Raw genomic sequence first — 24,495 nt, 5'->3', positions numbered from 1 at the left:
TCGGGCCTCAGAGTCAATAAGAGCAGGTGTGTTCCTTGCAGGATGCTCAGGGACTTCCAGTCAGGACCACACACCCTGCCAGCTATTTAGTACTTGTGTCATTACAGAAATTTGAAGACAAGAATTTTTGTCAAATTTTTGGTCAAAAATTCTGCTGAATTCCACAGTCTAAACATGTTCAGTTCATCAAAGTTGTGTAGTAGCAAAGATATCTTCAAAAATGCTTAATTAATTAATCACTATATCCCATTATTATAATTTCTGCTCCTAAATAATTTTAAGTATGGCTTAGTAATATCTAATGAAATTATAGATAAATTCTCTATTATACTTAGAAGGAGTCAAAAAATCCGAAAATACAGACCCAACTGTAATAAACATATATGTTTGTTTTCTTCCCAGAATATCCTTTCCTCTTTTATTCTGAAAATAGCATACCCTCTCTTCTGGGAAATGTCACCCCTTTTTACCCCGAAAGTTGATTCAAATATATTCTGTCATTTTCTTACTGAGCCTAGCCCTGGCTAGGGCTGTGTACCTGTCTGAAGCCGGGCCAATCATGGCACCTTAACCCACGGGTCAAAGTTGATCCATATTTGTATAGATGAGGCTACATGACTGAAACAATCAATCACAGTCCTTTCCCAAGTCTTTCAAAGTAAAATTAAGGCAAGAGGAGAGATCTCTCTCAAGTGGTGACGAAATAGGGCATCTTAAAGCATGAGAGCTGCCAGCAGCCCTGTGCCCAGCATGGTGAAGAAAGCCGGTCTGAGAGAACGAAGCCAAAGATGCAGACAGAAACAGACGGCAGAAACACAGAAGACAGAGCACCCCGCGGTGTCCAAATCCCTGGTTCCAGTTGTCCCTGCTGATTGTCACACTTCTGCCTTCCTCCTGGGTACATAATAAACCTTCCAATAAACTCTCCTGTATATCTAACTCAATTCAAGCTCTTATCCTGTAATCAGTAGCCAAGGAAATTCTACATAATATACCAGACAAACTACAAGGTAACAAATTTGACTTCTTGGGAGTAGGGCCCAGGAACACTGTAAGAAATGTATCTGCAGGAAATGTACCTGCAGCAAAAAATCCGATTTAACAGACTGGCATTTCAGAATGACATTAATATTTAACACTTTCTTCACTGTCTTCTTAACTGGGGGTAAGCCTTGTCTTTTCATAAGACAATCAATTTCTTTTATTTTTTACTGAATTCCCTCTTAGCACAAGCCATGAACAAAGATATTCAGTGGGTCTATACTGGACTAAGTCATCAAGTTTAGGATACTATGATTGTTGCACGATCCTCTGGAATATCATTAGATCCAAGGTAAGAAGGCTTTGTGTTCTGGAAAAATCTATCTCAATAAAGTAATGGTTGTATAGCAAAATAGCACTCACTACCAGAACTCAGGAAGAGATCTGATTTTCAATACAATAATTACATTTTAAAATGCATACTCATTCTAACTCCTCAAAGCTGGAGTTAAGAAACTAGTTAAGGAACTAGTTCTGACTAAAAACAATAAATAAATAAATAAATAAATAAATAAATAAATAAATAAATGTTTATTCTTTATATAACTTTAACTTTAAGCTCTTACAAGTTTATATATTCATTTTACTTATTTGTTTTATACAGCTATCTAGAACAATGTGAACTTAATACATGTTCACAATGGAAGAAAACAAACCATATCACAAAATGCAAAATCATGTTAATTACATAAACTTACTCATACAGCTAGGTTATTAGCATCAACTTAGAACAAAGTCTTCCCTGTTGTTCCAGAAGACTATTTGCACATAAGTTTTGGAAATCTCCACTGCAAAATTCTTCCAACATAAAGTGCATTTAATCTTTTCAATCAGCAACATACTTAAAGAACACACCCAGAATATCTGGGACCAATGTTCTACACTATTCTACCTACTGAAAGTGTGTATGTTTATACACATATGCATATTTACATATATATACATGAACACATATGTGTATTTATGTATATATACACCCTTGTATATAAATATAGTATATATATATATATATTATACATATATAGATACTTTGGGTGTAAGTACATATATATGCATACTAATATGTATATGGATACTGAGATAGATAGATATAGTAACTGTATGTATATATATATGCATGTATATATATACATATATATATATGCATACACACACAGTAACTGAATTTGACCCAAACCCATCCTACGACTACACTATCAATACAATATCAAAGGATATTTAAGTGTGGATTCAAATATAATTAAAATATCTTAAAATCCCAGGTCATAGCTACAGAAAATGGTGTCATTTAGTAAAATTTCCTTAGAATCTCTACTCACAATATTAAAGTAAATAAAATAAAATAAAAACTAAAAAAAAAAAACCTTTCAGATATAGAGAACGATTTGATAATTATGTTTATTCACCTCCACCCTGTTTATAATATGATTACATTAAAAGACCTTTTAAAACAATTTAGTAAAGTTAAATTTCAGGTCAAGGCCTTTTTAAAACTTTTCCCAGCACAGAAATAATATACAGAACTCCCAATGCTAGTACACAAGAAACCATGAAGCATGTGCTATAAAGAATGAAGCCACATCCGTTTTTACCTGCATTGATGCTCCCTCCACTCTGGCCACACAGGCCACCCGGTCCAGGAAAGTCACTGCCACGGGCACCGCCACAAAAAAGCCCTTACAAAAGGCTTTGGCATATCTTCTCACCCAGCCTTGTGACTGTGCCATACCTGAAAACAAGTACAAAATTAGCCTCAAAAAAAAGGTAAAAAAAAGAAAAAACAAAAGCAGCACAGGAAAAGCAAGAGTTAAGGAAAAACCACCTCATCTCTTAATATATTTCACATGCATCCCTACACGCAGTGGAATAAATCTGATTTAAATCCCAAAGGCAAATACACTAACTCAGATGAACTCTTTTCAGTAACTGAAGTCCACTTGATAACTTTAGTGGAAACTCTCTCTTCACAAAGCTGTAAGTTAGAAAACAAAGAAGCAGTCCAAAAGTAAATCCCTTCAGGTTGTTGGCTATTACGGTGGAGATGCTTCTCACACTTCTGACATCTGTTCTCTTCCACAGTCCCACAAGTTTTAGTGGGACACATGGCTGCCTGGCCTCCCTTGCAGCTAACTGTGACCATGTGACTATATCTGATGAATACCGTATGAGTAAAAATGATAAATTTCCACACTGTGCTCTGAAAAAGAAAATGGGGAGGCCCTTCCTGTTTCCCTTTTTTTGATACCATGGTAACAATGAGGTAGTAGGAGCAGGAGTAGCCATCTCAAGATAAAGATGGCAAAGCAACAAAATAGAAGGGTCCTGGATTCCCAGCACCGTGGAGGGACTATAATTGTGCTGCACTGTTTACCCTTGAACTATTATATTAAATGAGAGACCCACCACTTTCCATCATGTCCAAATCACTGCTATATGAGTCTGTGTTACAGCAGCCAAACTGATCCTAATACAACAATGAAATCTATGATAGATCAAGAAAAAAAAACAAAAAAGAAAAAAACCACTGCATGTGGATTCAATACAAATAATTACCAAAACTCACCCTATAACCACTGGACTAATTTTCAGATTTTCTAGGGATAAGCAATCCCTTAATTGTCTCATGCAATGAAAAACAAAATAGCGAGACATTAAGACGCTACCCTACCAGACCAAAAGGAGCTGAACACAGTCCAAAGACGAAGAAGCTTCATGGTTGAGAAAGATAAATGACTGTTTTATTTTCAGTCTTACTTAGACAAGCTCCATGTGCTACCCAAGACTGAAGGAGGAGGTGAAGGCGGTGCTGACGTTAGAGGTCTCTTGACCTCTCCTTTGCAGTGTGCAACTAGATCAGAGCAACTGAAAAGTTCTCTAATACAACCACAAGGCTTGTTTAGACCTAAACCCACACATCAGTTTGCTTCCAAGTGATAACTGAAGATTATTTGTCCTTTAGAGAGCAGATACAAAAAGGTAGAGAAATGCAATTCACACCAGGCATATACCAGAAAAGCATATAATGGGACAGTATTTAGGCTTTTCATTTTTAAGTTCCCAAAAGTCACACTTCCAATGAGAGGAGTGTTATAATAATATTAATATTATAGACATGAAAAGAAGCCAAAAATAGGTAAGAATATAAGAAGGAGAAGAAAAAGACTAAGAAATATATTCGTGAACAATATAGGGAGACGGAGCAGGAAAATAATATAAATAAGTAAATAAATAAGTACAATTATTTACTTATTTGCATAAGTGAATAAAAGCAGAAAAATTACAGTTAAATTCAGTCTGAGTACTTATATCTGAAGATTTTACCCGCTGACCTATATAATTTAAACTTGAAAGGAGAGACAGAGGAACATACAAAGAAAGGATGGGACCACTTCTAAACAGCTTTATTCAAAAGACTTCACTTCTTTTATTTTAAAGGAATGTTTCCTTTAAAGACACATACAAAAGAGGGTCACGTGGTAATGAAAAATACATAGTCTTCTGATCCTGACAGAGCACAAGAATTCTCCAGAGTTACCAGTATAGGACAATGGCTTTCCAACGGTTTTGACCATATCCTATAATAAGAAATACATTCTATAGAGCAACCAAGTACTCAAATACTCACATACACACACAACTTACACATACACCCTCACAGTGCAGCAAATAAGAATTGAAAACAGTTTCACAAAACAGTACTTATCACATAATAGGCTATCATTTTAGTCTGTTCTGTTTCCTTGGATGAGACAAGATGAACGTCAGGAGACCAGATTATTCTAGTGGTCCAGGGCAAGAGATGATGGTAGTCTGGACCACACTGGTGTTGACAGAGATGGAATAAAATGAGCAGACTTGGGGCACCTGGCTGGCTCAGTCAGCGGAGCGGGCAACTCTTGATCTCAGAGTTGTGAGTTCCAGTCCCATATGAGACACAGACCTTACTTAAAAAAAAAAAAAAAAAAAAAAAAGGGGACGCCTGGGTGGCTCAGTTGGTTAAGCAGCTGCCTTCGGCTCAGGTCATGATCCCAGCGTCCTGGGAGCGAGTCCCACATCGGGCTCCTTGCTCGGCGGGGAGCCTGCTTCTCCCTCTGCCTCTGCCTGCCATTCTGTCTGCCTGTGCTCGCTCTCTCCCCCCCCCCTCTGATAAATAAATAAAATCTTTAAAAAAAAAAAAAAAAGAGAGCAGACTTATGATACATATTTTGGAGGTTAAAAAGACAGGATTGGATGTGGATGGGCAATGGAGGGAGAGGGGATAGGAACTAAGAGAAGAAGTGTCAAGAGGCAGTAGTGACCTATGAAAGGACTGTTATTGCATTTGAACTGCATTCCAAAGTAGTAAAAACATGCTCATAATTCAATTTCTCAAACCTTTACTCAGTCTTACTAAGGACAAGGCCATAAGTTGGACACTAGGAATATAGGAGTGGAAAAGCAGATATGGTTCTTGCTCTCAAGGATTAACAGTATTCCGGAAAGATGCCCCTGAATGAACATTCTTAAATGGAAATGAGTATTGAAAAGGGCCATGCCCTGAAGCATGGGAATATGGAGCAAGGAAGTCCCTCCGTCAGAAATCAATCAGCAAAGGGCTGCCAAGGAAACAGCAACTGAGGTGGGACCTGAGCATTTCAGGCACAAGGAGCAGCATATGTAAAGGCCTAGGAGTGAAGTAAAATGTAGCTATTTAAGAAACAAAAAGAAGTTCAATTTGGATAAAATATATACACAATTTATTTGCTGATCTTCAATTTTTACTTTAGTAAACTTTTTTTTAAAGATTTTATTTTTTATTTGAGGCAGAGAGAGAGAGATGGAACACAAGCAGAAGGAGCGGCAGGCAGAGGCAGAGGGAGAAGCAGGCTCCTTGCCAAGCAAGGAGCCTAATGCGGGACTCGATTACAGGACCCTAGGATCATGACCTGAGCCAAAGGCAGACGCTTAACCAACTGAGCCACCCAGACACCCTACTCTAGTAAACATTTAGTTATTGACTGCTAAATACCAATGCTAAGGGAAGAGAATATAAAGATGGCTGGGCATACAATATAATATCATTTAAAAACTCTCAAAAAATATTTTATATTTTCTATGTAAATTTGTATAAGCATATAAAAGTATTTAAAATAGAGTATTACTCGTATTATTGTGCTCACTATTCACTAACCACTCACGTCACTTGTATAATTAGTGAAGAACAAAAAGAGATAGAAAAAGCAGACTTATCAAAATGCTGAGTGGTTCATCCTAGATGCTGGAAATGTAGATGATGACTATTTCTTCTTTGAACTTCCACTGGTTTCTAGCATTTAAAAAAGAAATATGGTGCTATGAAGTCACTTTAGTATATAGATACTACAGGATGATGCCAGTCTTGATCTATTTCCTATCATGATAAACTACCCTTTCTCAGTCCAGTCTCTATTCTGTTCTATGGGTAATAAAAAACACTGAGTAAGATTCTTCCCTAATTACGCAGCAATCAATGTAACTGACTGCAATTCTTTTATGTAGCCAAAATAGTCTATGTTGGAATATTACACGCTTTGGAAAATTTCTTGAGAGTTTGAAAAGCCTTAGAAAGTCCAACCTTTCTTCTCACCCATAGTAGCATTTGGGTTCAAACAGGAAAAACCTGCTGACAACCCATACTATAACCAACCTGACAACTTGACTATTTTAAGTAATAATAAACTGGCTTTGAAACATATAAACCTATGCTTATCTAAATATTAAGCAAAAATAAGTATTAATAATTATTAAGCAAATGTGAATAGAAAAAAGTGCTCTTATACATCCGTGGCTCTTAGAATTAAAAAAGCAAACATAAGACAGAATGAAATTTTAAGTGCTATCTTTGCTGTTCCTTGTTTCCTGCATGCATGGACCTTCACTAAATGAGTAGGAATATGGGCAGAATAGAAACTGGGAATGTTTTCAAATATGATGATGCCGCAGCTATCCCAGTTATAAGGCAACATGCGTGCTTACAATGTAAATTAAGGGGAAGGAGAATGTTAAGTTGTATTAGAATTGGAGTCCCAGAATTTTGCGCCTCCCCTTCCTTCCCAATATCCACTCTCTCATACACTGCTACTCCATTTGGTCACTGTGGCCCCCAGGAAGGATCATAGTAATGAGAGTCCAGGGCATGAGGTGGCCTAGAACTAGCTGCATGTCTCACCAACTCACTTTCAGGCCTCAGTTTCCCTGTCTGTAAAAAGAGAAGTTAGATTCAATGTCTAAGGTTCTTTCTGTGCCCAGCTTTAGTCTTAAAAAGTCACTCAGATTATTACTAAGAAAAGACAGGTGGTTGCCTTTTAGGTTTGAGACTCCAAGTGTTAAAAAGAAAAAAAAGACTTTGCTTTTATTAAACAGCAAGTTAAAAAAAAGAAACAGAGAAGAAGCTGGACCAAGTGCAAATCATGTCAAAGAACATTTAGTTATAGTGAAAGCCACTGTTCTTTCACTTCCTGTCTTCATAACTCCACTGCTGACCATCTCCTGCACAACAGAGTCAAGACAAGTATTTTTCTACTGAGAGACTCTCAAAAAGCATGTGGGAGAAGTGCCAATGTGAAGGTGCACAGATGCTACCCAAGCCAAGGGAAAAATTTAAGCTAACTTACAAACAAGTTGTCACTATTTTCAGAAGCTCAAAAGCCTCAGTATACTCCTGTCCCACCTGAAATGCAAACCACACCTCTACCACATAAAAGTCAAACACTATTAAAAGCTTCTAACTATCACTAAGATAAACCATACATAAGTGAAAACAAACATTACATTTCCATGTCAAATCACACAAATAAATTGTTTAAAGTTCTATGGCATTCATATTTTGTAAAGTTCATGTATTTTTTATTTCTTTAGAAACTGCCAAAGAATCATTGGAATGATGTGGTCTTTTGTTCACACCCTCAATGTTTAAAACCTCCATACTGGGGCGCCTGGGTGGCTCAGTGGGTTAAAGCCTCTGCCTTTGGCTCAGGTCATGGTCCCAGGGTCCTGGGATCGAGCCCCGCATCAGGCTCTCTGTTCAGCAGGGGGCCTGCTTCCCCCTCTCTCTCTGCCTGCCTCTCTGCCTACTTGTGATCTCTGTCTGTCAAATAAATAAAAAAATAAAATCTTAAAAAAAAATAAATAATAATAAATAAATAAATAAAACCTCCATACTAATGAGCACCTAACACCTGTTTCCTCTGAGAAAATTTCTTTTAAGCAATGATAATATGCTACTAAAACTATCCCCAGCAAAAAGGAAATAATTTTTATCAGTAACCTCATTCTTCTAGTAACCACGCAAGTCACTTAGGTTCAAAACATTGCTCCTGAGAAAATTGATGCTTAAGTGGTAGGCACACCTGCTTCGTTGCTGAACTGAGAATATTTTTAAATAAGCTTTCAGATTCAGTTGAAACCGTATTTGCCACCTGCCACATAGCACCTGCAAGGGCAAGTTTTTTGGTGATGCTGACCTCAACCACATAATGACCTATGCCATAAATGCCTCTTTCCTCTCATGACTTGTAATGGCTTGATCATGCATGAATTCATCTAAAATGATTCTTAAACTTGCCTACATTTTAGCCTCTACAAAGTCACCAGTCACTCATCCATAGCAACGAGGTGGAAAATACACCTCAAGTATCCTCATTACAAGGACTATTTAAAAATTGTGTGGGAGGTTTGAAGGTAAGAGGAAAATAATAAATTACAAGGCAGTATCTTATATAAAATGTAATCTTTCAATCATAATAATAAGCTTGCACATTTGGATAACCAAATCAAGATTTTACTTCTAAACTCAAGCCATATATCAAACTATGAACATCAGAGAATGTAAGAACAGGGATCCAAGCAAATCAGACACCCAATTCTCTGCTTCCTCAATATGTGTTTATTGTTCACCTACTAAGCATCTGGGAACTGTGCTAAGGGATGAGTACACAATGCACAAGGTAGGTGTGGTCCTAGGCTACACAGAGCTTACATTTTCATTCTTGCTACCTTATCTACTTTGCTAGACACTATGCTAAGACACCAAAGGTAAAAAGACAAGCCAAAGTCAAGTTCCATCCAAGGGGGACTTGTTACAAGATCATAAGAAATGAGTAGATGACCATGCATGATCAGACTGCCCTCCTCCATTGATCTCTCCGGGAGTTCCTGCTACCAATAACCTCAGTCTACAAACAACCTAAACATGCGAACCCAGGAGGAATCTGGATACATCTAGACAAACCAATGCAAGAGAAAAAATAATAACTAATGAACCAGAATAACTTTTTAAAAGATTTTATTTATTTGAGAAAGAGGAGAGAGAGCACCCACAAGCAGGGCGGGGGAGGTCGGCAGGGGGCGGGGAAGGGGTGGAGAGAGAGGGAGAAGCAGACTCTCCACTGAGCAGGAAGCCCAATGCAGGACTTGATCCCAGGACCCTGAGATCATGACCTGAGCCAAAGGCAGTTGCTTAACCAACTGAGCCAACCAGGTGCCCCTGAAGGAGAATGATTTTGATTCTACTGGAAGCAGATATAGGAAAGTAATCTATGGAAATCAATTTTTTAAAAAATTCAGGGCCACCATGCTCCTTTCACTTGACAAGTAAACAATCTTATAAAATAGACAATGGATAATCTTCAGAATGTGAACTCCAGCATCAATTCCTTTATCTTTTAACTCATGTGACTTAGCAGTCTCACTCAAAAATTTTCAGAAAGGACAAAACATTAAGAAAAAAAAAAGAATAAAGAAAAACTAACCAAAAATAATAAAGAGGATAAATGAAATGGAGTTAGACATGAAGTGAACCATATTCTGGCAAAGATACCCAATAAAAGTCAACACTAGTAGCCTAGTGAAGATAATGTCCTCCGTCTTGACCTAAAACTGCTGTGCATCTGGATACTAAGAGAGTAGAGATTAAAACTGACATATTTAATTTTAAGTCAGGAATGTTTAAACACAAGTGAATTCCAGGGTTATGCCCTACTACACCTGGTGTTGAGAGAAAACACCATCAGAAAACAACCAGGATATGAAACTTCATGAGTTTTTGGTAAGGACTCCAATTTGCAAATGTACAGCATTTATGCTCACCTTTATCTCTGCCTCAGAAGGGGAGTCCTCCCTCTGTCTGAGAAGAGGCCAGCTGTGCTCTGCAGGGAGAGTATCAGCAAGGAGGGAAAGTCAGTATAAAATTGGTGGCCTCGGGACGCCTGGGTGGCTCACTTGGTTAAGCAGATGCCTTTGGCTCAGGTCATGATCCCAGCGTCCTGGTATCGAGTCCCACATCGGGCTCCTTGCTCCGCAGAGAGCCTGCTTCTCCCTCTGCCTCTGCCTTCCACTCTGTCTGCCTGTGCTCGCTCTCGCTCGCTCTCTCTCTCTCTGACAAATAAATAAATAAAATCTTTAAAAAAATAAATAAATAAAATAAAATGAAATAAAATAAAATAAAATTGGTGGCCTCTATATCTAACTGGCCTCAGTTCAAATCATGAATCAATCATGTGACTTTGGACGCATAATTTTTTCATCTGAGAAAACGTGCAGGGTGTTTTGGAGGTGTAAAATGTTCACACACGTTGTTCTGTTTAAGTAAGCATTTGTAGGGGACCCTGGATGGCTCAGTGAGTTAAGCCTCTGCCTTTGGCCCAAGTCACAATCTCAGGGTTCGATCCTAGGATTGACAGGATCTCTCTCTGTCAAATAAATAAATAAAATAAAATAAATAAAAATAATAAATAAAATAAAATAAATAAAATATTTTTAAAAAATAATAAAAATTTTAAAAATAAAAATAAAAAAAGTAAGCAAGTATGAAGAAGAATAATAAAGTCCCATAAAGCTAGTATCTGAATACAGTATTTGCATATCAGAGAACAATGGCTGGATCATCAAATAAAAGGTATTTCTCCAGGTAAAAGCATTAGCCATGTATAAAGAGAGGGGCTAGCAGTAACAAATCGAAAAAGAACATTAGACTTGCATACATACTGATAATTCAGAATTCTAAGGTAAGCATTTAGTTTATTTTCAAGTATTTTGCTGTAATAAATAATGCCTCAGTGAGGGAGAAAAAAAGATTAGACTTAAGGAAGTTTGATACATGCAATAAAACCAGTAAAGCTCATCTTACAGTAATGGAACACCTACTAAACAGAGTGATACTTTTGTTCTGCTTTGAACTCAATTTTCTTCTAGGATTTAACTGGTTAGGGACTATCATATTTATTGATATTGGCTAATTAACAAGAATTATGGACTGCCAACATCATGGCACTGTCTTAGGTGACCTGGGGGCTTTTTAAAAGCAGAATAAAGGAAAAATTATGACTTAATGCCTAATTAGACCACAGGAATAAGTTCTAAAACAGCCACTGGGGGAAAAAGAAGACGACGACGAAGAAGAAAGAAAGGTGCTGTAATTGGAAAAAAAAATTTTTTTTTCAGGAGAAAAAGCATAAAGAAAAAAATGAATTTAAATGTAGAAGGTAGAAGCACCTGGGTGGCTCAGTGGGTTAAGCCTCTGCCTTTGGCTCAGGTCATGATCTCAAGGTCCTGGGATCAGGCCCAGCATCGGGCTCTCTGCTCAGCAGGCAGCCTCTTCCCCCTCTCTCTCTGCTTGCTGTTCTGCCTACTTGTGATCTCTCTCTCTGTCAAATAAATAAATAAAATCTTTAAAAGAAATAAAAAATAAATGTAGAAGGTGGACAATGCTCTGAAGCTAGAACTCCATCACAAGAGGAAAGTTGGAAAGAGCTCAAATACATGGAGGCTGATGAATTAATGGGTCAACCAGGAAACTAAAGAAGAATTTAAAAAATTCATGGAAACAAATGAAAATGAAAATATAACTGTTCAAAATCTGTGGGACATGGCTAAGGTGGTCCTGAGAGGAAAGTAAATAGCAATACAACCCTTTCTCAAGAAACAAGAAATGTCTCAAGTATACAACCTAACCCTACACCTAAAGGAGCTGGATAAAGAACAGCAAAGAAAGCCTAAATCCAGCAGGAGAAGAGAAATAATAAAGATCAGGGCAGAAATCAATGAAATAGAAACCAAAAGAACAGTAGAACAAATCAATGAAACTAAGAGCTGGTTCTTTGAAAGAATCAGTAAGATTGACAAACCCCTGGCCAGACTTATTAAAAGAAAAGAGAAAGAATCCAAATTAATAAAATCATGAATGAAAGAAGAGAGATCACAACAAACACCAAAGAAATACAATTATAAGAAAATACTATGAGCAACTATACACCAGCAAATTTGACAATCTGAAAGAAATGAATGCATTCCTAGAGACACAAAAACTACCAAAACTGAACCAGGAAGAAATAGAAAACCTGAACAGACCCATAACCAGTAAGGAGACTGAAGCATTCATCAAAAAATCTCCCAACAGGGGCGCCTGGGTGGCTCAGTGGATTAAGCCGCTGCCTTCAGCTCAGATCATGATCTCAGTGTCCTGGGATCGAGCCCCACATCGGGCTCTCTGCTCAGCAGGGAGCCTGCTTCCCCCTCTGTCTCTGCCTGCCTCTCTGCCTACTTGTGATCTCTTTCTCTGTCAAATAAAATAAATAAAATAAAAAATCTTAAAAAAAAAAAAAATCTCCCAACAAACAAAAGCCCAGGGCCAGATATCTTCCTAGGAGAATTCTACCAAACATTTAAAGAAGAATTAATACCTATTCTTCTGAAACTGTTTCAGAAAATAGAAACAGAAGGAAAACTTCCAAACTCCTTTTATGAGGCCAGTATTACCTTGATCCCAAAACCAGACAAAGACCCCATCAAAAAGGAGAATCACAGGGGTGCCTGGGTGGCTCAGTGGGTTAAAGCCTCTGCTGTCGGCTCAGGTTATGATCTCGGGGTCCTGGGATCAAGCCCCATGTGGGGCTCTCTGCTCAGCAGGGAGCCTGCTTCCCTCCCTCTCTCTCTCTCTGCTTGCCTCTCTGCTACTTGTGATCTCTGTCAAATAAACAAATAAAATCTTAAAAAAAAAAAAAAAAGGAGAATCACAGATCAATATCCTTGATAAACACAGATGCAAAAATTCTCACCAAAATACTAGCCAATAGGATCCAACAGTACATTAAAAGGATTACTCACCACGACCAAATGGGATTTAGTCCTGGGCTGCAAAGTTGGTTCAACATCCGCAAATCAATTGATGTGATACAATACATTAATAAAAAAAAAAGAACAAGAGCCATATGATACTCTCAACAGATGCTGAAAAAGCATTTGACAAAGTACAGCATCCTTTCTTGATCAGAACTCTTCAAAGTGTAGGGATAGAGGGTACACACCTCAATATCATCCAAACCATCTATGAAAAAACACACAGCGAATATCATTCTCAATAGGGAAAAACTGAAAGCTCTTCCCCTAAGGTCAGGAACATCACCACTGCTATTCAACATGGTACTAGAATTCCTTGCCTCGGCAGGAATGTCCATTATCACCACTGCTATTCAACATAGTACTAGAAGTCCTAGCCTTAACAATCAGACAACAAAAATAAATAAATGGCATCTGAATTGGCAAAAAAGAAATCAAACTCTCACTCTTTGCAGATGATACGATACTTTATGTGGAAAACCCAAAAGACTCCACTCCAAAACTGCTAGAACTCATACAGGACTTCAGTAAAGTGTCAGGATATAAAATCAATGCACAGAAATCAGTTGCATTTCTATACACCAACAGCAAGACAGAAGAAAGAGAAATTAAGAAGTCAATCCCATTTACAATTGTACCCAAAACCATAAGATACCTAGGAATAAACCTAACCAGAGAGACAAAGAATCTGTGCTCAGAAAACTATGAAGTACTTGTGAAAGAAATTGAGGAAGACACAAAGAAATGGAAAAATGTTCCATGCTCATGGATTAGAAGAACAAATATTGTGAAAATGTCTATGCTACATGAAACAATCTACACATTTAATGCAACCCCTATCAAAATACCATCAACTTTTTTCAAAGAAATGGAATAAGTAATCCTAAAATTTATATGGAACCAGAAGGAATGTTGAAGAAGAAAGCCAAAGGAATGATAAGAAGAAAGCCAAACCTGTGAAAGCCAAAGGCATCAAAATTCTAGACTTCCAGCTCTAATACAAAGCTATAATCATCAAGACAGCATGGTACTGGCACAAAACAGACACGTAGATCAGTGGAATGGAACAGAGAGCCCAGAAATAGACCTTCAACTCTGTGGTCAACTAATCTCTCCACAAAGCAGGAAAGAATGTCCAATGGAAAAAAGACAGTCTCTCCAACAAATGGTGTTAGGAAACTTGGACAGCCATGTAGAAGAATGAAACTGGACCATTTTCTTATACCACACACAAAATTGGATGCAAAATGGATAAAAGACCTCAGTGTGAGACAGGAATCCATTAAAATCCTTGAGAACACAGGCAACAACCTCTTTGACCTCAGCCTTAGCAACTTCTTCCTAGAAACATCACCAAAGGCAAGGGAAGCAAGGGCAAAAATGAACTATTGGGACTTCATCAAGACCAAAAGCTCTTGCACAAAAAAGGAAACAGTCAACAAAACCAAAACAACTGACGGAATGGGAGAAGATATTTGCAAATGACATATCAGATAAAGCGCTAGTATCCAAAATCTATAAAGAACTTATCAAACTCAACACCCAAAGAACAAATAATCTGATCAAGAAATGGGCAGAGGACATGAACAGACATTTCTGCAAGGAAGACATCCAAATGGCGAAGAGACACATAAAAAGTGCTCCACATCACCCTTGCATTAGGAAAATACAAATCAAAACCACAATGAGATACCACCTCACACCAGTAAGAATGGCTAAAATTTACAAGTCAGGAAATGATAGATTCCTGCAAGGATGCGGAGAAAGAAGAACCCTTCTACACTATTGATGAGAATGAAAGCTGGTGCAGTCACTCTGGAAAACAGCATGGAAGTTCCTCAAAAAGTTGAAAATAGAGCAACCCTATAACCCAGCCATTGCACTACTGGGTATTGATCCTAAATATACAAATGTAGTGATCTAAATGGGTACATACACCTGAATGTTTATAGCAGCAATGTCCACAATAGCCAAACTATGGAAAGAACCTAGATGACCATCAACAGATAAATAGATAAAGAAGATGTAGTATATATATACAATGGAATACTATGCAGCCATCAGAAGAAATGAAATCTTCCCATTTGCAATGACATGGATGGAACTAGAGGGTATTATGCTGAGTGAAATAAGTAAATCAGAGAAAGACAATTACCATATGATCTCCCTGATGTGAGGAATTTGAGAGGCAACGTGGGGAGTTTGGGGGGTAGGGAAGGAAAAAATGAAACAAGATGGGATCGGGAGGGAGACAAACCATAAGAGACTCTTAATCTCACAAAACAAACTGAGGGTTGCTGGAGGGATGGGGGTATGGAGAGCGTAGTTGGGTTATGGACATCAGGGAGGGTATGTGATATGGTGAGTGCTGGGAAATATGTAAGCCTGACGATTCACAGACATGTACCCCTGGGGCAAATAATACATTATATGTTAATAAAAATAATTAATAATTAAAAAATTAAAAAATAAATGTAGAAGGTGGGTTTAAGACTGCTAAAATTGCCATTATGTTTAAAATTTGCCATTAAAATATGGGAAATAAAAGAAGGATGAATTATATTTGGTAAATTTCTAGACAAGAGGAAAATATGATTTTGAAAGAAAGGTTCATCACAGCCTCAGATACTAAGATGCAGGCCAGGCCAAGAAACAGCGCATGTTAAGAGAATTGAGGAATAAGACCAGTTTTAATACTTATTTTTTATTTTACTATGTTTTGTCCCTTAGTGATATGGAAACCCCATGACTCCAATATTTTTGAAAACCATATAAAACTAAATCCATAATACCATGGTATTATGAGCCTTTCCAAAAGTTGGTGCAGTCCACTCTAATCCTATAAATTATCTTTATCCTTTAACTCCATATAGATACCATTTGGTCACATTTACAACTAAGGCCCAATCTCAAATTTCAATTATTAAAATGCCATAAATTCTGCAAAACTAGTTTACCATAAAAATTAGCAGGCAAGTGAATAGCTTTCTATAGCATGAGGAAAAACCTACTAAATGATAGCCATTAGCAAGGAGAAGCTTGGTAAGCTTCAACTCTAATAATCACAAAATTTAGATATCAATACTACACTCTTTTTGTTTTTTAGTTTAATAGAAAAGTATAACTTCTGTCATTAAGTAGAAGCTAAAGGCAATGTGGATTTTAAGCTAACAATATGGCAACTTAAATATATGTGTAAATGAAACAGACAAGGTACTCATCCACAATCCAAACAAAATAATTAGAAAATTTTAGACTATTCACCATAAACCTATTTATTCCTGAAACAATAACATTCTGAATTAGCAAAATAACACACTTTCAGCATCAGAATACTTACTGAGTAGCTTTAAAACAAAAACAAAAAACATTATTGGGGCACCTGGGTGGCACAGTGGGTAAGCCTCTGCCTTCAGCTCAGGTCATGGTCTCAGGGTACTGGGATGGAGCCCCACATGGGGCTCTTTGCTCAGCAGGGAACCTGCCTCTCTCTCTCTGCCTGCCTCTCTGCCTATTTGTGATCTCTCTCCCTATCAAATAAATAAATAAAATCTTTTTTAAAAAACTACATTATTTAGTATTTCACTATGTGTGAAATTGGCTTTTAAAAAATTAATAGCCTACAAAAAGAAAAAAGCATCCTTTTCAGAAAAGAAAATCTCAAAACACTTTAAAAATCTGAACTAAGAAATCGAGTGAAGGGAAATAATGAGAAGAATATAACATTGAGAACCTAAAAAAAAGAAGGGCATAAAGTAAATAAGAAGAATATTGGAAAGTAAGCATCAGGCAATAACATGAGTAATGGGAAAATGTCCCTGAAAACACCAGGTGACACACAGTTCCTGGAGCACAATTACCTGAAGAATCAGCTTTGCTGTTCCTTACCTATCTCGGGATCTCAGATTCTGGCCCATTCTCTCATAACTGCTTCATATTCATTCATCTTAGCTACTATTCACACTAACCCTATTTCTGCCCTATTTCTAAATGGTACAGGGTCTCTAATGGGTTCGAGAGTAAGTGCAATAAGCAATTTTTTAAAAAGAGCATGATTTCAGGGTCTCATGAAAATCCTATTCTGACCTCTACCCTTCATGCCTCAAATAAACTGCTTTCTTTACTGAGCTACAAACGCCTGTACATGAATATAAAACATCAGCTCAAATTCACATTAAGAGATAAGGAGAAGCTCTCTGCTCAGCAGGGAGCCTGCTTCCCTCTCTCTCTCTCTGCCTGCCTCTCCAACTACTTGTGATTTCTCTCTGTCAAATAAATAAATAAAATCTTAAAAAAAAAAAAAAAAAAAAAAAGAGATAAGGAGAAAAACACAGCTTTTCCTTTGATTGGGTTTGGGGATGGGAAGTATGAAAGTTTCTCAAAATAACCCAGGCCAACCAGACCCTAAAGGGGCAAAGATGAGAAAGCAAGGTCATTAAAAAAAAAAAAAAAGTGGGACTATTAAATACAATGTAACCAGCAAACACCACCAGCCCAGGGATTATTATTACTGTTTACAGAATGATAAAGATAAAAATTAGAAACACTGGCTCCCCCAGCAGGGAAGCATATTAAAGCTCTGATTAGTCTGTCAAAAATAAAACCTGTCCAAATGATCGGAAGCTTTGGAAGGTTGCCCACAGCCCATCTATGGCAGCTGCATGCCCACAGGGAGCTCAAACAAGAGCAGTGCAGGCTCAGTGTTGGATAAAGATGCAAGCCAGATGAGAAGATTTATGCAATTTAAGGTAAAAGCAACAATAACTGATGCCTTTGGAAGAAGTAACTAGGATCCTTTAAATCTGCAAGCACAAGCATAGGGGGCGGGGTACACACACTTGTTGACATGGCAACAAAGGCCCTGCGGGCAACATAAGTTTAAAAAAAAATAGCAGCCAAGAGGTCAGGGTACCAAGAGGCTCATCCCGTGCAGCCTGGAGATGAAGGCAGATGGAGCACAGCACTTTCTGGACTCAAGTGTCTGCTGCACAGAAAGTCCAGGGATCATAATGAGTCCCTGGTGACTATACAGCATATGGAGCTGAGATGTTACTTAGATTGCTCCCCACACATAAATGCCTTATTTTGATTTTACCTACTTGCCTGTATATTATGAGTAATTTTTTTTTTAAAGATTTTATTCATTTAACAGACAGAGATCACAAGTAGGCAGAGAGGCAGGCAGAGAGAGAGGAGGAAGCAGGCTCCCTGCTGAGCAGAGAGCCCGATTCAGGGCTGGATCCCAGGATGCTGGGATCATGACCTGAGCTGGAGGCAGAGGCTCTAACCCACAGAGCCACCTAGGTGCCCTGATTATGAGTAACTATTTAAGATACCTGTGAAACTATCAAAATGCAATGCCCTGAAGCTAGGGCTATCTGCCAATCAAAACATTCAAAATTACTCACAGCAGTATGAAATAATGGAAAACAATTTTTCTAAAAGGCTGTAAGCAGGGCACCTTCAATGAAATATAATGATCCCTACTACATAATTCTAAAAAAGCATGAGAAGTTGGGAAGATAAAGCAACCTAAAATGTCACCAGATTATTATTAACACTATTTTGTACACCTGTTCTTATATATATGACCAGTAAGTGCCAATAGATGTCAAACACAGTAGACATAGCTTTGGTACAAGACTCTTAAAAGGTAAGATATTGGGGCGCCTCGGTGGCTCAGTGGGTTAAAGCTGCTGCCTTTGGCTTAGGTCATGATCCTGAAGTCCTGGGGTTGAGCCCCACATTGGGCTCTCTGCTCGGCGGGGAGCCTGCTTCCTCCTCTTCTCTGCCTGCCTCTCTGCCTACTTGTGATCTCTGTCAAACAAATAAATAAAATCTTAAAAAAAATTAAAAGGGGTGCGATATTAGGGCAGAGATGGTCAAATATGAGTGGAACAAAAGGGAGCTATGGTGGCTTCAAAATATTTCGTCAAATTCCTTGACAGGCCTCTTTCAAAATCCCCATCTTCTTTAGGGTGGGTGGGACTTAGTGACTGGGTTCTAGCAAAGAGGTGGCATAAATGATGCTGTATGATTTGTGAGGTCAGTTATAAAAAAGGAATGCTACCTTCCAGCTCTCTCTCCTCATCACTACCTCTAGGCAAGCCAACACCACATCCAGAGAACAGCGAGCCACAGGAGAGGCCCAGCGGGAAAGGAACTGAGGCCTCCCTCTCCCCAGATATCCAGCACTACCCTGGCCAGCTATGTGGGTGAGCCAACTGCAGGCCCGGTCCTCCTGCCTCAGGCCTTCACATGACTGTGGCTTGGGTTGAAATCTTAACTTCAACCATAAGGGAGACCCTGAATCGGAACTGCAGAGGTGAACTACTCCTAAATCACCGACCCGGGGAAATGTTGAGAGATGATACGTGCTGTAAGCCACGGCACTTGGGGATAACTTGTTTGGCAGACACACTTATAAAAATAGTAAACCCAGAAATAGATCCAAAGACACAAAGAAACATGTTATATGATGAGGATATTAATATTGACGGGTTTGAGTTAACAAATCACGTTGAAATAACCAGGCACAACTTGAAGAGGGGGGAAAAAAATCAAAGGGGATATTTAATTAACTCATTACAGAAAAAAAAAACCCCACATAACCTAAAGATTAATATAAAAAATTAAAAATATACACATAAAACTAATAAAGGAAAATAAAGGCAAACAGTCTTTTAGGGGTGGAAAGACGCATTTCTGAACCTTTTACAAAACCCAAAAAAACATAAAAGAAAAACACTGACAGGTCTGACTACATAAAAATCAAAACATACCACAAACAAGGTTAAAAGATAATCAGCATGATATAAAAAAGCTGCAATATGTATTAATCCTCAAAGTGTCTAAAATTATACAGTTCTTACAAATTATAAGAAAAAAGACAAACATTCTGAGTGAAAAGTAAGCAAACTACATGAAAGGCATTTCACTGAAAGCAAAATATGGATATTTTATAGCGATATAAAAAGTTTATACAGATATAAAAAGATGTTTAAACACACTAATAATAAAACAAATAGAAGTAAAAATCACATTTTTAATCTATCAAGCTGACAAAGATATAGAGAACTAAAAGCATCCAGTTGTGAAAATACAACTTCTCATGTTCTCTTGGTAGTGCAAACAGGTAGAATCTTTCCTGAATGTAACATGACAATGTGCACCAACATGTTACATGAATGCATCCCTCTATGCAGGTTTTGGGTATAAAGATATGACCATGGATTTTCAGTGCTCCGTTACTACTAACAGTGAACCTGAAAACAATTTAAGATCCCGTGAATACATAAGTAGACTATGACATGCATGAAGTAGAATCATTTATAATCATTAAAAAGTATATTGTATACCTATATTGCTTGACATTCACTTTTGAAAAAAAAACTGGAAAACTCTAAGTATAATAAGAACTTGTTTATTTGAAATTTTATACACACATAGAGCATTATCATCATCATAATTTGGAAAGAAGTCATGTGACCAAGAATATGAACCAAAATCATGACAGGAGTGTTTATTGGTAGTCAAGGGATTTTCCCTTTCTTTGTTGTATTTTTCTGTATTATTTAAATTTTCAATAATGGGTACATATTATCTTTACAAACTAAAGCAAATTAGCATTAGTCTTTTCTGCTACAACAGATAATTCGTCAGTGTAAATTAGCTCATATGTAGGAAAATGGCATCAGTTGTATTGGCTCATATGTAATTATCCCCAGCACATCAGGAGCAAGTTTTCTCACACTTAATGGGAAAATTGCATTTAGTGGTTTCAAGACTTCCACTGTGTATGTTAAGCTACCTGAGGAAGCTGAGAGTGCAGATGAAGAAATGTACAATATTGCAGAATTAAATATCTTTCAAGAATGCAAACGTGGCATTAATAGAGAAATGTCTATATTATTCTGAGTAAAATGCAAAGAGGTAGAAAAAACATTCCATAAGTTAAAAAAAAAAAAAAAAGAAAGAAAGAAAGAAAGGGAAATGAAATGTTAAACTTTATTTTGCTTCAGCCATAGTTTCTAATGAAAGATTTGAAACACAGGGCAAAACAATTTCAATATTCATGATTTATACCATATACTTTTATTGCATGTTACACATATAAAGAAAAAGAAATGGCCTTTGTTCCACTATCTACTTAAAATCTAAACAAGACAGAGAATTAAACAGGCATCAACTATAGAAGAGTCAGTAATCCAATTAACTCCCCCCACCCCCACCCCAGTGGCACAAACAGGAGGGATATTTCTTTCTTTCTCATATAAAAGAATTCCAGAGGCAGGCAGTTCATTCTGACCCTGTACTGTCCATCAGGGAAGTTCACCCATCATCATTCCTTTTTTTAAAAAGAAAAAACACCTTATTGCAGTGTTTAAGTGACATACAAAAACTGCACCTATTTAATGGATATTTCTTAAGAAGTTTGGAGACACCAGCAGCACAATATATTCCACAAACATACCTGACAACTGCAAAAGTTTCCTCCCACCCTCTTTTAATCCCATTAAGTTTAAATACAGTATTCAATTATATATCCTCAGCCGAGAGGGAAGGAAGGAGAAATGCAAACAGTGAGGGAAGCAGCTCTCAAACTATTTTAGATACACTGTAGCAATGACCAGAGGAATTAAGGAGTTAGCAGGAAAACAAGGTGGGTGGGAAAGAAGAGGTATAAACACACACAGGGAAGTCAAGAAAAAATCCTCTAGAGACCTAAAAGCAAAGATAACCCAGAGGAGACAAGTATTTCTAGTATCTGGATCTTAGCTTCTAATACGATTCCTCACTATAAGGAACTCAAGCTCTTCACAGAAAGAGTTCACTCCAGGACTGGGCCTGGGAAGGTACAAGATGAGCCTGGAACATTTTGTTACACCACTAAGTAAAGAGGTGCTCAGAAAAATGATGGAAGAACAGCAGGACCCAGGAGCCGGCCTGAAGGGTAGGAAAATTTGATCACTAAATAACTAACATCAGTAATAATTATAAACTACAAGAAAGTACCTTTGGATTTGCTTATTTTCTGAAATTGGTAGTATTATAGAACTGGGTATTTAGCCTCAAAAGGTAAATTATGTAATGCGAATTTTATTTAGTATAAGTAATACCGTGAAAGTCTTTAAAAAACTGCTAAGTTTAATAAAATGCAAAATATTATTTTAAAATAAGTTTCCTTTGTGATCACCTCACATATATGTTAGAAATGAAGCTAGTTCCCTTGCAGGTACAAAAAAAAATTTCATTTCATAAATCATCCATCTATATAATTTCAAAAGTATAATTATTGAGATGTGTAAAGAAGGCTTTCCACTATTCTTTGATTTTATATCTGCATGTCCAGCTGTTACATGACTATGAGATGCAGTGGTAAAATACAAAGGTGTGAATTCGAACTATTTTAAATGCACATTTTATTATCATTAGTCCTAGTATACAATGGTCAGGCCCCTGTGGTTTGTTAAGAAACAGCTGGTGTTGAAATTATCTAAGCGTACAGAGCACCAGAAAGAGCAGAGAAGTGATCATCAAAAAGAGTGAGAGAGAATTAAGTTGGCATTTCTTCCTTTGGTATTTCTTTTACGTCAATAAACATTTGGGTACCTGCTATGTACAAGGCATTATGCCAGTTTCTATACAGAAAGAATGAAGATATAACTGTGTATCTATATAGATATTGAACATTAAACATTGTTCTTTTGAATTAATCTAGCCTTGTGATAAGGTTACCAGGGCCATAAAACTAAAATGAAGAAAGATAGGTTTTATAAAAGAGATAGGCTGTTGGGGATGTTATAGAAAGACAAACTACACAGTATTCTATAATCTCTGGTCCTTCTACTGTCAGAAAATGACTCTATCATCCAAATGGCTGCCCCAAGGTCAACACAGTAGTTAGCCAAACTGCCCTCTACTGAAAAAAAAAAAAAAAAAAACACAAATCACAACTTCCTCCTGCTTGAAATCCTTCGGTAACTCTCCAGATCCTACAGCACAAGATCAAGCTCCTTACATTTAGCATCCACTTATCTTTCATTAGCACATCATGCTCCACACCCAACGACATGCAATTCCTACAAAGTACCCTGTTTTACTTGTTTCTGGGCCCTTATATATGTTCTCCTCTGTCTTCATCAATCGTCCCACCTCCTTTTGTCTTGGCCAACTCTTTTGTTTTCTTCTTCGTCGTCGTTGTCTTCTTTTTCTTCTTATTCTTCTTTTATATTTTTTTAAAGTAAGCCCTATGCCCAATGTGGGGCTTGAAAACTCATAACCCTGAGGTCAAGAGTCGCAGGCTCTACTGACTGAGCCAGCCACACACTCCTGCCTTGGCCAACTCTTACTGACCCTTCAGGTCTGTTTAGATGTCACCCATCAGGAAGTCTGCCCTGAGTCTCCAAGTCTGAATTAGATGCCCCTCTTATGTGCTCCCATAAAATCCTATGCTTCCTCTATCACAGCATTTACCAAATCTGATAGTCTCATCCTTACCTCTGATCAGCTCTGAGTTCTGTGATGGCCTCTTGTTCACTACCAGATCTCAGCACCCTGCACTGAAATGTTTGATGTTCAATACAGTTTTATTGAAAAAAATCAATAAATGAGTTCCAATCGTTACTGAAAATAATTTTTAACATGCTTTCCTGTCCATACAGACTATCTGCACTATATTCAGGACATGATGGATGTGGTGGAGGCACAGACTGAGAGAAAGGCATTGCCTAACCACATGCAACAAACTGTATGTGTGTGTGTGTGTGCTGGGTCGGTGCACACGGGTGAGCGTGTTCATGTGTCTGACGACCCTGTCTCTCATCTGATAAGCTTTACTTGACAGTTGAAAATACTTACTGGGAAACTGTTTCTTTTTAAATTAGTATATTTAGGTATGTGTATGTTTATGTATACTGAACTTCAAGAGGTTGATTTGGGGGTATTTTTCTTCAATAAATCATAGCACAGCACTCATGTCCAAAGGCAATAAAGAGGGGTAACAAAGGTCAAGTAATTTTTCATAACCTATTCAACTGTAAGACATCAAGAATTCTTTTTTCTTTTTTTTTTTTAAAGATTATTTTTTTACTTATTTGACAGACAGAGATCACAAGTAGGCAGAGAGGCAGGCAGAGAGAGAGGAAGGGAAGCAGGCTCCCTGCTGAGCAGAGAGCCCAATATAGGGCTCAATCCCAGGACCCTGGGATCATGACCTGAGCTGAAGGCAGAGGCTTTAACCCACTGTGCCACCCAGGTGCCCCAAGAATTCTTCTTTCAATTGAAAGGTCACTTTTAGGAAGTGTTTAGCATGTTATTCCT

At 37.6% G+C, this 24,495-nt stretch overlaps 1 protein-coding gene across 4 annotated transcripts in view; it reads right to left on the bottom strand.

Moving 5' to 3' along the window:
* IMMP2L (inner mitochondrial membrane peptidase subunit 2) overlaps positions 1-24,495 on the bottom strand; it is an 861,434-nt gene that overhangs the window by 814,575 nt on the left and 22,364 nt on the right. For 3 of the 4 annotated variants that reach the window (XM_082693091.1, XM_082693089.1, XM_082693090.1), the window contains one exon: positions 2,634-2,770. In XM_082693091.1, the coding sequence (XP_082549217.1) occupies positions 2,634-2,768 (135 nt within the window). In that variant the 5' untranslated portion in view covers positions 2,769-2,770. Of the gene's footprint in view, positions 1-2,633; positions 2,771-10,146; positions 10,206-24,495 lie in introns of all 4 variants that reach the window. The other variant, XM_082693092.1, reaches the window with a different exon arrangement.

Source organism: Mustela nivalis (genome assembly GCF_964662115.1).
Source record: "Mustela nivalis genome assembly, chromosome: 12".
Lineage (NCBI taxonomy): Eukaryota > Metazoa > Chordata > Mammalia > Carnivora > Mustelidae > Mustela > Mustela nivalis.
Note: the sequence above shows the minus strand (reverse complement) of the source record. Positions and strands in the feature narration are given on the sequence as shown.